The sequence below is a fragment of the Salvelinus alpinus genome, chromosome 19 (assembly GCF_045679555.1).
Source record: "Salvelinus alpinus chromosome 19, SLU_Salpinus.1, whole genome shotgun sequence".
Taxonomy (NCBI): Eukaryota; Metazoa; Chordata; class Actinopteri; order Salmoniformes; family Salmonidae; genus Salvelinus; species Salvelinus alpinus.
In genome coordinates this window covers 37,905,297-37,917,601 of record NC_092104.1, presented here as the reverse complement: position 1 = coordinate 37,917,601, position 12,305 = coordinate 37,905,297, and the positions used below count along the sequence as shown (strand labels likewise).

Here is a 12,305-nt window from a genome sequence, read left to right as displayed (position 1 = left end):
TCTAACCATAACCTTAACCATTTTAAATGTCAACTTCAATGTGGTAGGGATGTCCCAAGGAGCCCGGATAGCAAGGACAGTGAAGGAAACATCTGAGCATAGCTTCACAACACAACTGGCCCAGAGCAGAGTGAGGTCATGATATCAGGGGAAATGTAAGGCTTGCAGCTGTGGTCTGAGTTGAGTCTCCAAGGTATACACACAAAACAACTATGTAAGTGTTGATAAGTGTGAAGAAAAGTGAAGCCAATTAAACGCTGGAAGTTGCCATTTTGTTTTGATAGGGCAGGAGGCCAAGATCTGGAAGTCTAACAAGCTCACTCTAGTTATATTGCAATATCCTTGATTACAAAATAATATGGCATTTTTTTAAAATTATATGCTGGCCTTGCTGGGATAAAACAATCACACTACACCAAGCTTATTCTGAGATATTGGTCTTTTCATTGAGTTGTGTTAATATGGGAGAATGTTACTTAAAGGAAAGATTCAGACATTTTCAATGTTATATCGTTTTTGTGCATCTCTGAGCGATGTTCTATCGATTCCCTGGGCCATTTCATGTGTTGCATCATGCAAAACTCGTCATACTGGTTGTATTTTTACCTGCTTGAACGGCAATAGCTTAGATACACATGAAAACATGAAATTACCCCGGGAATTGATAGAACATCGCACAGAGATGCACAAAAACTATATAACATTCAAAATGGGTGAATTTTTCCTTGAAATATGCGCCACACCGTCACTTTCTCTTTTGCACCAGGAAATTAAAAGGAAGTTCCATTTGAGTAACTTTGTGAAAGGGGAACAGCGCAAGGGGGAGAGAGAGAGAAAATAGGGCGGGGGAAAGAGAGACCCTCAATGCAAAGCTCCTGGCAAGAGGAGGATAGCAATCGCCAGACCTCCATCTGCGATTGATCAGCGAGCTGGCCCAAATGTGTAAGCAAGTCTGTGTGCGAGGGAGAGAAAGAGAGAGAGAGTGAGAGAAAGGGAAAAAGAAAGAGAGAGAGAAAGAAAGAAAGAAAAAAGAGAGAGTGAGAGAAAGGGAAAAATAAAGAGAGAGAGAAAGAAAGAAAGAAAAAAGAGAGAGAGAAAGAAAGAAAGAAAGAAGAAAAGGAGAGAGCGAGAGAAAGAAAGAGAGAGACTCACCCACAGGGTTTGGGTTGGATGTGTACTGGGAGTTATAAAAACGGGCAATAAAGACTGCTTGTGGCAGAGACGACTGATACCATCTTTGGCTTACTTGTTTAAAAAATATTGGGTATCAGGGTTCTTAAAAAAGGTTTCGGTGGGTTTATTTTCCCAGTTCTTGATTAATAATTAATTCCACCCTTATTTGGATTTCCTGAAAGTCTACTAGACTTGCAATCACTAGCCTGCTCTCCCCTCCAAACACTCTCTCATCCTCACACCCCTTTTTATAATTAAGCAGACATACAGCAGGTGGATAAAAATGTGATCAATTACAGGGCAAAAGCAAGATCTATAAAATGCAGTCAATATGACACTGCGCATTCATACTAGCTCTTTCATTCCAGCACCTGATAAAAGTGGCTGCTGCAGTACAGTATGAATGTGTGGGTCAGTTCTGGGAGAGACAGACAGAGGCCACCAGCGCTCCTACACTACTTCCTCTCCATTCCTCCGCTCCCCACAGTCTCTCTCATGGAGCTGCCGCCGCCACTCCAAAACACAGTTTTATTGGCCTGTAAACTCAGTCCTGCTTGTCAAAACCTTTTTTTAATCCTTTCAATTTTGACACTGAGCAACACCGGCATTCCGTGAAATCACACTTTCCATTTCTTCACCTCATACCATCAGTGTGATGCTTTGAGCGAAGAGGAGGAGGAGGAGTGGGGGTTTTATGTATGTATTAATGTTTAACTACAGACCCCAGTACCCCTCTCTCCTCTCCGCTGACCCTCCCACGCTAGACCCACATCGGACAGAGCTAATAAATCACAGTTGGAGCCAAGGCCCAATCAGCAACAGCGCAGAATAGCGTGAGAAAGCTCATGGGCTTCTGGCAGACCTGATAACACCTTCGCTCCGTATCGGAGCTGCTCCCTAGAACCCTGTTGGCTGGCGTGGCGTCACCTTGGACCAGACAGATACGATATAGCCAGTTAGCTCTGGAATGACATGACCTCACTAGATGTTTAATGAGGCTCTGAGCTCACAGGTTATCAATCATGGATGCAAGGTCAGATTCACTGGCCATCCGCTCAGACCTGTTTGGACTCCCTTGTGAACGATGCTAATAGCCATAACACAAGGTCATTATAGATCATTACGACTGGTCAGTGACACTGTCAATTAATTGCATATAGTTTTAGTCATTCACAGCAATAGGTTTCATGAAGTCACTTTTTCAGCCCATAAGACAGGTGTCCTCCATGTGAAATAAAGGAGGTGGATGGTCAAAGGTTGTCTACTGTTTGTGTTCGAGACCAGAAGGTAAGTGGCTGTTGTTGTTCTACTACAACAGGGTTCCCCAACTTGAGGCCAGGGCTGAATTTGGCCCGCGGGTAGTTTTATTTGGCCCCCCACGATGCAACAATTTCAAAGATTTTACTGAGTTACACTTCATATAAGTAAATCAGTCAAATTAAATGAATTAGGCCCAAAACTATGGATTTCACATGACTGGGAATACAGATACTGTATGCATCTGTTGGTAACAGATACCTTTTAGGGGTGTGGATCAGAAAACCAGTCAGTATCTGGTGTGACCACCATTTGCCTCATGCAGCGCGACACATCTCCTTCACAAAGAGTTGATAAGGCTGTTGATTGTTGCCCCACATCCTCTTCAATGGTTGTGAGAAGTTGCTGGATATTGGCGGGAACTGGAACACACTGTCTTACACGTCAATCCAGAGCATCCCAAACATGCTCAATGGGTTGGCGGGAACTGGAACACGCTGTCTTACACGTCAATCCAGAGCATCCCAAACATGCTCAATGGGTGACATGTCTGGTAAGTATACAGGCCATGGATGAACTGGGACATTTTCAGCTTCCAGGAATTGTTTACAGATCCTTGCAACTTGGGCCGTGCATTATCACAGTGGTTCCCAACCAGGGGTACTAGGACCCCTGCGGGTACTTGGCCTATCCACAGGGGTACTTGAGAAGACTAATGAGACCATAGATTTACTTGTAAAAGGCACATGAGGGGATACTTCAGGGGTACACCGGGCATAGAAAAATTCAGTTGGTGGTACATTAACCGAAAAAGGTTGGGAACCACTGCATTAACATGGTGCCGAAGACGGCGCCGAAGAGGATGGCTGACGTTTTACATGCTCCTAACCAACTTTGCTATCTTGTTAGTTTTTTTGCGTTGTTTGTACTTTTTTTTGTACTTATTTTCTACATAATGTTGCTGCTACCTTCTCTTCTGACCGAAAATAACTTCTGGACAGCGACTACTCACCGCGAACTGAAATAAGCTTTTTCCTTTAACGAGTCCGACGAGAAGGATACACTGCTTTCCCGGGAACAGGCCCAAATCTCTGTCATTTACGTGAAGAAAAAGCGGAGGAAAAGGGAGCGCAGATCGGGCTGCCTTCTGAGAATCCGTAGGCGAGCGAGTAAGCTCCCACTGCCATCCGTCCTACTGTCTAACGTGCAATCATTGGAAAATAAAATTGATGACCTACAATTAAGATTATCCTACCAACGGGACATTAAAAACTGTAATATCTTATGTTTCGCTGAGTCGTGACTGAACGACGACATTGATAATATAGAGCTGGCGGGATTTTCCATGCACTAGCAGAACAGAGAAGTTACGTCTGGTAAGACGAGGGGTGGGGGTGTGTGTCTATTTGTCAATAACAGCTGGTGTCTAATATTAAAGAAGTCTTGAGGTATTGCTCGCCTGAGGTAGAGTAATTTATGATAAGCTGTAGACCACACTATCTACCAAGAGAGTTCTCATCTATATTATTCGTAGCCGTCTATTTACCACCACAGACCGATGCTGGCACTAAGACCGCACTCAACCAACTCTAGAAGGCCATAAGCAAACAAGAAAATGGTCATCCAGAAGTGACGCTTCTAGTGGTCGGGGACTTTAATGCAGGCAAACTTAAATCAGTTTTACCACATTTTTACCAGCATGTCACATATGCAACCGGAGGGGAAAAAATGATAGACCACCTTTACTCCACACACAGAGATGCATACAAAGCTCTCCCCCACCCTCCATTTGGAAAATCTGACCATAATTCTATCCTCCTGATTCCTGCTTCCAAGCCAAAACTAAAGCAGGAAGTATCAGTGACTCGCTCAATACGGAAGTGGTCAGATGACGCGGATACTACGCTCCAGGACTGTTTTGCTAGCACAGACTGGAATATGTTCGAGGATTCATCCAATGGCATTGAGGAGTACACCACCTCAGTCATCGGCTTCATCAATAAGTGCATCGACGACGTTGTCCCCACAGTGACCGTACGTACATATCCCAACCAGAAGCCATGGATTATAGGCAACAATCGCATCGAGCTAAAGGCTAGAGCTGCCGCTTTCAAGGAGCGGGACACTAATCCAGACGCTTGTAAGAAATCCTGCTATGCTCTCAGACGAACCATCAAACAAGCAAAGTGTCAATAAATAAATCCTACTACACTGGCTCTGACGCTTGTCGGATGTGGCAGGGATTGAAAACTATTATGGACTACAAAGGGAAACCCAGATGGGAGCTGCCCATTGATGCGAGCCTACCAGACGAGCTAAATGCCTTTTGTGCTCACTTCGAGGCAAGCAACACTGAAGCATGCATAAGAAAACCAGCTGTTCTGGATAACGGTGTGATAACGCTCTCGTAGCTGATGTGAGCAAGATCTTTAAACAGGTCAACATTCACAAAGCCCGGGGCCAGACGGATTACCAGAACGTGTACTCAAAGCACGGACCAACTGGCAAGTGTCTTCACTGACATTTTCAACCTCTCCCTGACCAAGTCTGTAATACCTACATGTTTCAAGCAGACCACCATAGTCCCTGTGACCAAGGAAGAGAAGGTAACCTGCCTAAATGTTTTACCGCCCCGTAGCACCCATGTCGATAGCCATGAAGTGCTTTGAAAGGCTGGTCATGACTCACATCAACAGCATCCTCCCGGACACCCTAGACCCACTCCAATTCGCATACCGCCCCAACAGATCCACAGATGACGCAATCTCTATCGCACTCCACACTGCTCTTTCCTAACTGGACAAAAGGTACATGTGAGAATGCTGTTCATTGACTACAGCTCAGCGTTCAACACCATAGTGCCCATAAAGCTCATCACTAAGCTAAGGAACCTGGGACTAAACACCTCCCTCTGCAACTGGATCCTGGACTTCCTGATGGGCCACACCCAGGTGGTAAGTGTAGGCAACAACAAGTCTGCCACGCTGATACTCAACACTGGGGACCCTCAGGAGTGTGTACTTAGTCCCCTCCTGTACTCCCTTTCACCCATGACTGCGTGGCCAAACACGACTCGAAGATCATCATTAAGTTTGCTGACGACACAACAGTGGTAGGCCTGATCACCGACAACGATGAGACAGCCTATAGGGAGGAGGTCAGAGAACTGGCAGTGTGGTGCCAGGACAACAACCACACCCTCAACGTGAGAAAGACAAAGGAGCTGATTGTGGACTACAGGAAAAGGCGGGCCGAACATGCCCCCATTATTATCGACGGGGCTGTAGTGGAGCGGGTCGAGAGTTTCAAGTTCCTTGGTGTCCTCATCACCAATGAACTATCATGGTCCAAACACACCAAGACAGTTGTGAAGAGGGCACAACAAAACCTATTCCCCCTCAGGAAACTGAAAAGATTTGGTAAAGGTCAAAGACTTTTACAGCTGCACCATCGAGAGCATCCTGACCGGTTGCATCACCGACTGGTATGGCAACTGCTCGGCATCTGACCGTAAGGCGCTACAGAGGGTAGTGCGTATGGCCCAGTACATCACTGGGGCCAAGCTTCCTGCCATCCAGGACCTATATAATAGGCGGTGTCAGAGGAAAGCCCATAAAATTGTCAGAGACTCCAGTCACCCAAGTCATAGACTGTTCTCTCTGCTACCGCACGGCAAGCTGTACCGGAGCGCCAAGTCTAGGACCAAAAGGCTCCTTAACAGCTTCTACCCCCAAGCCATAAGACTGCTGACAATTAATCAAGTGACCACCGGACTATTTACATTGACACACCTCCTTCCCCTCCATTTGTTTTGCACACTGCTGCTACTCGCTGTTTATTATCTATGCAGTCACTTCACCCCTACCTACATGTACAAATTACCTCAACTAACCTGTACCCCCGCACATTGACTCAGTACTGGTACCCCCTGTATATAGCCTTGTTATTGTTGTTTTATTGTGCTACTTTTTATTATTTTTTGGTTTATTTGCATGAATGGCACGACAATGGGCCTCAGGATCTCGTCACGGTATCTCTGTGCATTCAAATTTACATCGATAAAATTGTGTTTGTCCTCTGTAGCTTATGCCTTCCCATACCATAACCCCACTGCCACCATGAGGCACTCTGTTCACAACATTGACATCAGCAAACTACTTGCCCACACAAAGCACTACAAAGAGACGTGATCGTATACAAATGTAAGCAAGGTTTGAAATTATTATGTTTTAGTCAAATATTATACCTGTTTGGGCTTCTTGCAGTCAATTTTCAGTTTACAAATTATTTGTAATTATGTTCCAGCCCCCGACCAAAAATCGTCCCGCGGCTGAATCTAGTTGATGATCCCTGTACTACAGTGTTACTAATACACCGGATCTGTTGTTACCATGGCACCATGACCAGGATGGTGAAATATGGGGTAGCTGACAGGACTATGCTGCTGCTGACACAATTACCCTGCTCAGACTTTAATAAAGTGACTAGATGTCTCTCTCTCCTCTTGCTGGCTAAAAGCGTTGGGAAAACAGAAGTGTCCATCACAAATCATTAAGCTACCCCTGAGCAATGGAGGCACGCCACGGGAAGTCATTAGGGAGTGGACTTGGACAGGCAGTAAAAAGCGGAGTGAACAATGACGGGAAAGGTCTTCCACATAGTGGGTGAGCAGTTCTCCCTCTCTCCTAGTTTGGAGGGTGATAAGTATCCACCAGCTCCCAAAGACATCAAAATTCCCAAAATAGTCAGTCACTTTTGGCCTGAATCTATCCTCCGGCTCACAACAGACCAGTAATAGCATATTTACTTTTTTTCCTGGTTAAGGTTACAGCCAAAAAGTGATGTGTGAGGTATGCAACTTCTGAACATGAGTCTCAGCTATTGTCTTACGTTAGGTGTTGGCACCCAAGTCAAAAACCAAAATCAAATACTGTACGGTAATTTGTCATAAAACATTTGGTGTCACTGGAGTTGAGGTCCAAACTATTCCCGTCACATGACCAATGTTAATTTCTGTGAGAACCATTGCTTTATCACAACTTTATTTTGTCACCATAACAACAAGGGGTAAGGCAGTGTAAGTGAGTGTAAATAGAAACACCTTGAATCAAGATGAAAGAGCACTGAAATGCATCTCCAGCACTTCAAAATACAGGAGACTCTCCCCTCTCTTGTGGTGTCTGCTAAAATCATGTCACAGGACCCCAGTCAGATCCTTGCAGCATAAACATTTATTTCCATGGGAAAATGGAGGCAAACAAAGCCCGTTGCCATGGTTTCACAAAGCCGCATGGTTTTAATTTGTGCTCTTAAGAGAGACGGAAGGAAAAAAATACCTTTGATGGTGATTCACTTTAATAGCAAGTGAATATTTTCAACTGAGCAGCTCACATGGCAGGGGAAGCACATTCTCTACAAGTGAAATGGACTGGGGCTACTTATGTTAGCTGATGGAAAAATATGACATCTTATTTTTGGTAAAAAATTATTGGATAAAATTACTATTGGATGCTATCTTTTGGAGGTAATTTTGCCCTTCTCCAACTATTGAGTGTTTATGGAAAATTGTTTGACTTGAAGTGGATGACTTAAGATCACTCTATGGATGGACTATAGAGCTCTCTATTGCATTTCTGCATTTACAGTAGGGCTAACAATTGCCATACACGTTTTCTAAGTTAACTTTCATTATGGGTTTCAAATGCCATGGGAGAGGTCTAAAGAAGCTGGCAAAACTTTCTCCACTAAATCCCTGCCACAAAGCAGAAAGGCAAAGTGCACAAAGTGCACAAAGTGCACAAAGCCTACAGTTCAAATGTTGATAATCACTTTTCTTTCGGGAAGCATCATGCTTTGTTAAGGAAAATGAAGAGGTTGGGACTAATGGAAACAAAAAGAAATGTCCTTTGTCTTTGTGTTGGTGAGTACTGAGCTTTTCACATACTGTGAGGGAAAACAGGGGGGGGGGGGGGGGGGGGGTATTTTTGAGTGCCTTTGGAATGATATAGATCCGGGATGGGAACTTTGATGGGGGTGGGGGCCACAAAAAGAGTGACTAACAAAATCAATGGGGGACCCCAGTTGGTAATTCGACCATGATTACTAGGTTAGATAGCAGGCTAGACTAACTTGCCAATCAAAAAAAAGTTAGCTGACATGAACTAATTGAGTGACTGTCCCCTACTGAGTCCCCTCCCCCCCCAAAAAGAAACAATATACAAAAGGGGATACTCCTTAGCCAAAGTCACACCCTTCTTCCGAAGGTAACAATCCCGCAACCAGCAACTGTGATGCACATTTCTGAAGAACCATTGCCAAACAGTTTTCCAGCACAATTTTTCAAGTCCTTCACTCATAACAGAGATGGTTTCTTATGGCCAGTAAAATGGTAATCCATCGTCATAGCTTGGTAATTCAATACACTTCTGGGCGGTGTGTGTTGGTATGTACCCTTACCAGGATGTGTGTGAGGACGATCTTGATGAGCGGAGCCCCAGACAGGTTGACGGACAGGGCAGGTGATGGCTCCACCTTCAGTGAGATGAGGAAACTGGCCACCTGGATCTTATGGTCTTTGAAATCAGCCGCCTCGTTGATCCTGAGAGAGATGATTTGTCACTAACACCAACGAGAGGTGTTTTATGTACACAGTAGTGTCACAGAGGGCTCAGAACAGTAGCAGGAGAGTGGGACTCTGAAACATCTGTCATGTCATCAATCACAGTGAAAACACAGCATTACGTCAGGAGCTTTTCGAGGTCAACAGGTAAGTGACGGTAGGTTGTAGAGGCAACAACCCCGTATCATTATACAGACGGACATTCTCACCCACTGGGGAGTGAAACACAACCATTAGGAACTAACCTAATCATCAAATGTGAAGTAAATAAGTTATGCCTTCTAAAATGGTGGCATACTGACACCAATTGGAATTTCCTGAATAAACTGCTTTTCTACTTTGTAAACATGGGTGTTTATTATTGTCATCCAGTTTTACTGAGAAACTCGTTTAGAAGAAAGTATATTGTAGCAGAAGCTGATTGATCCCAAGTGCCGTATCACTTACACATAGTACTTTTAGGCTGCGTTTACACAGTCGGCATAATTGTAATATGTTGCCATTCATTGGTCTTTTGACCAATTAGATCAGATCTTTTGCCAATAATTGATCAAAATATCAGAATTGGGCTGCCTGTGTAAACGGTGTAAACGCAACCTTAGATTCTGGATTTCTGCAGAGGCAGTCAAAGCTATTTGCTGTACTGAGGGCCACAACAGTAAGTCCAACTCCTTGAGCATAATAAGCTCTATTTCTAGACGCAATTATGCTATTGATGATGTCTGCCAGTAACTACATGTTTTAAATCAAACAAGATTGTTTACGCTTAGACCACCAAATTACTTTAATCAAATTCATGTAAAATATTTATTTCACAGAATTATCGTAATATGCTTCCCCTATTATTGGGAAAAGAAGTGTGTGGCCAAGTTCCTGTATGAAGTTAACGGCAGGGTGTATCAGCCAGTGGCGGTTAAGTGGTGAGATGAGAGATAGCCTGGTTGGAGGCTGATAAGGAATGGCCCCAGGCATGATCTGTTACGGACAACAGGAAACAGGGCGCCACTCCGCCAGGGGACCACAGCGGACACACAGGAAGTGATCCTGGCTGATGCTCAGAGCACTTATCGCTATAACATCCCTTAGATCCTCTGAGATCACTTCTTCTCAATGACTGTAATTCTTAATTGCAAGGCGTGCAAAGTAAACTATTTACTTTATTGCATCCTTTTCTGATTGGTCCCCAAACAGATGCTTTGACAACCTCAAGCCTCTTCTGAATGCTTGTAAATGAGAATATTATATTCCTTTTTGCAGGCTCTAAACTTACTTTAAACAGTGCTGTCTACTGTACTGTGTTTGGTCAGGATAACTTTATATCACACATTTAAGTGATTCATAATTCCTACACAGAGAGCATTCCTGTTTGGTATGATCAGGGCTTTTAATGTGTCCTCCCATCCCCCTTACCTGGTCCTGAGTGGGCTGATCTCTCTGTAGTAGTTGTGCATGTTGTGGTAGAAAAGACCCACGATTGTGGTTTGGGCTGAGGTGGAAAAAGGTAGGGAGAGGGAGGGAGGGAGGAGGTAAGGGGGAGGGAGGGAGGGAAAGAGTGGTCAAAGGTGAAACACAGACTCATAGCAGGGTTGAGAATGTGATGAGGCATTGCTAAAATGCTCACAGTGAGGGGAACTTAATTAAGCAGCCTCGCTGCCTCAAGTTGGCACTCCCTGACTAATTGGAGAGCTGTATGCTCACACACGGGTGAGACGGAGGGGGACCACGGACCACGTGTGTGTTGGGAAATGATACAAGTCACAGTGCCATGACTGAAACAGTACAGCAGGAGGCCTGTGCCCAACTCTTATACACTCTCACCACCACGTAGGCAATCTACAACATGGTAACTACTAGAGAGGGATCGGAAACGCTTGACGGTCAAAGTACCGTTTTCATGAAATAAAATCTACCTCAATGAGTAAGAAAACAAACACTGGTGTTGAAAATACATTGTGTATGAAATAATCTGAATTCATATCACAAGTCAAGGTTTTGAATCTAATGAACTTTGAATGTAATGACTGTAATGCCCCCTACCAGACCTTTGTAGGGATCAGTTGGTGGCCAGTTTGCCTATAAAGCTTTCCTAAGGAAGAAAGAAAATAATAGAAAAAGGCATAATCTGCATCTTTTTATGAATACTTAGAAGTATCTCAGTCCAAGAGAATTTTTAAAAATCGGTAACACTTTCTCTGCACTTAATTGACTTATAAAAGCGACACTTGGTGCCTTTAATACAGTATGCCATGTGTCAGGACACACAACGCTACATTAACTCAATCTAGGAGTGTAAGTTGCCAGCAGTAACATTTATATTCAATTTCTGATAATGAGGTTTTAATAGATTATTAAAATGGTTTATTTAAAAGTTAGTGTAGCAACGCAGGGTGTTTGGGGGCCAGGTGGAGCCAAATGGATCTGACCCTAACACAAGTCCAACAAACACAGTTTTAATACTGCCGTAATTACTGCCAAACCAGCATTCACAGCGCCGCTAAGAATGGGCTAAGTAAATCAATTAGTTCACTGTGAGTGGAGGGGTTTCTTTTGAATGGAGAGTAAAGTGGATGAAAAGTATCCCTCTCTGTCTGTCTCCGGTGTGTCTAAAATAGTCAGTGATACATTGCCTCTCTGCATAGAAGACATACAGTACTGTGGCTGTAATCCTGTACTTTAAAGTCTCACAAGCAGTTTCACGGTGGCTCACACAATACCATTGCTATGTTAAAGGTCTTTAAACCTATCATCATAATAAACTTCTGCCCAATAGCAAGACCTTACAGAAAAAATGGCCAGTATTTATTCACATTCAAGCCAATGAAACTATGTGCTGAGGAGGAGTAAGAGCCAGACACAAAAGAAAGATGAGCATATGTTACATTCGAGCAGTGTAATACACACACAAAATATGAATTGCTGTGAGAGAGTGAGTATTTCAATGTATTGTATGTTTTTAGAACAAGAGTGAAATGGGATGTAGGACACTCACACTGCATGGTGAACGCCTCGCCGGGCACTGAGATGTAGTTCTTTCCTTGCATGGGGAAGCGGTAATGAGGAAGATTGTAGTTCTGTGGAATCTTCATCAGAGAGTAATCTATTGGGGTCGGGGGTTGGAAACAGAGAGAGAGGGAGCACTGTGAGTGGTTAACTAACTCCAACACCAGGCCTGGAGGGGTTCTGACAGGGAGCCAAAAGCACAGTGTTATCTGCTGGTGGTGATGATTCATGGGCGGATCAAAGATTTGACTGAGCC

The 12,305-nt window shown here is 44.0% G+C and overlaps 1 protein-coding gene across 2 annotated transcripts in view; it reads right to left on the bottom strand.

The window, feature by feature from the left end:
- Positions 1-12,305, bottom strand: part of LOC139545497 (adhesion G-protein coupled receptor D1-like) — a 50,605-nt gene that overhangs the window by 28,476 nt on the left and 9,824 nt on the right. For both annotated transcript variants that reach the window (XM_071353321.1, XM_071353322.1), the window contains 3 exons: positions 12,039-12,146; positions 10,460-10,535; positions 8,887-9,028 (listed from right to left, as the gene is read on the bottom strand). In XM_071353321.1, coding sequence (XP_071209422.1) covers positions 8,887-9,028; positions 10,460-10,535; positions 12,039-12,146 — 326 coding nt within the window. The remainder of the gene's footprint in view (positions 1-8,886; positions 9,029-10,459; positions 10,536-12,038; positions 12,147-12,305) is intronic.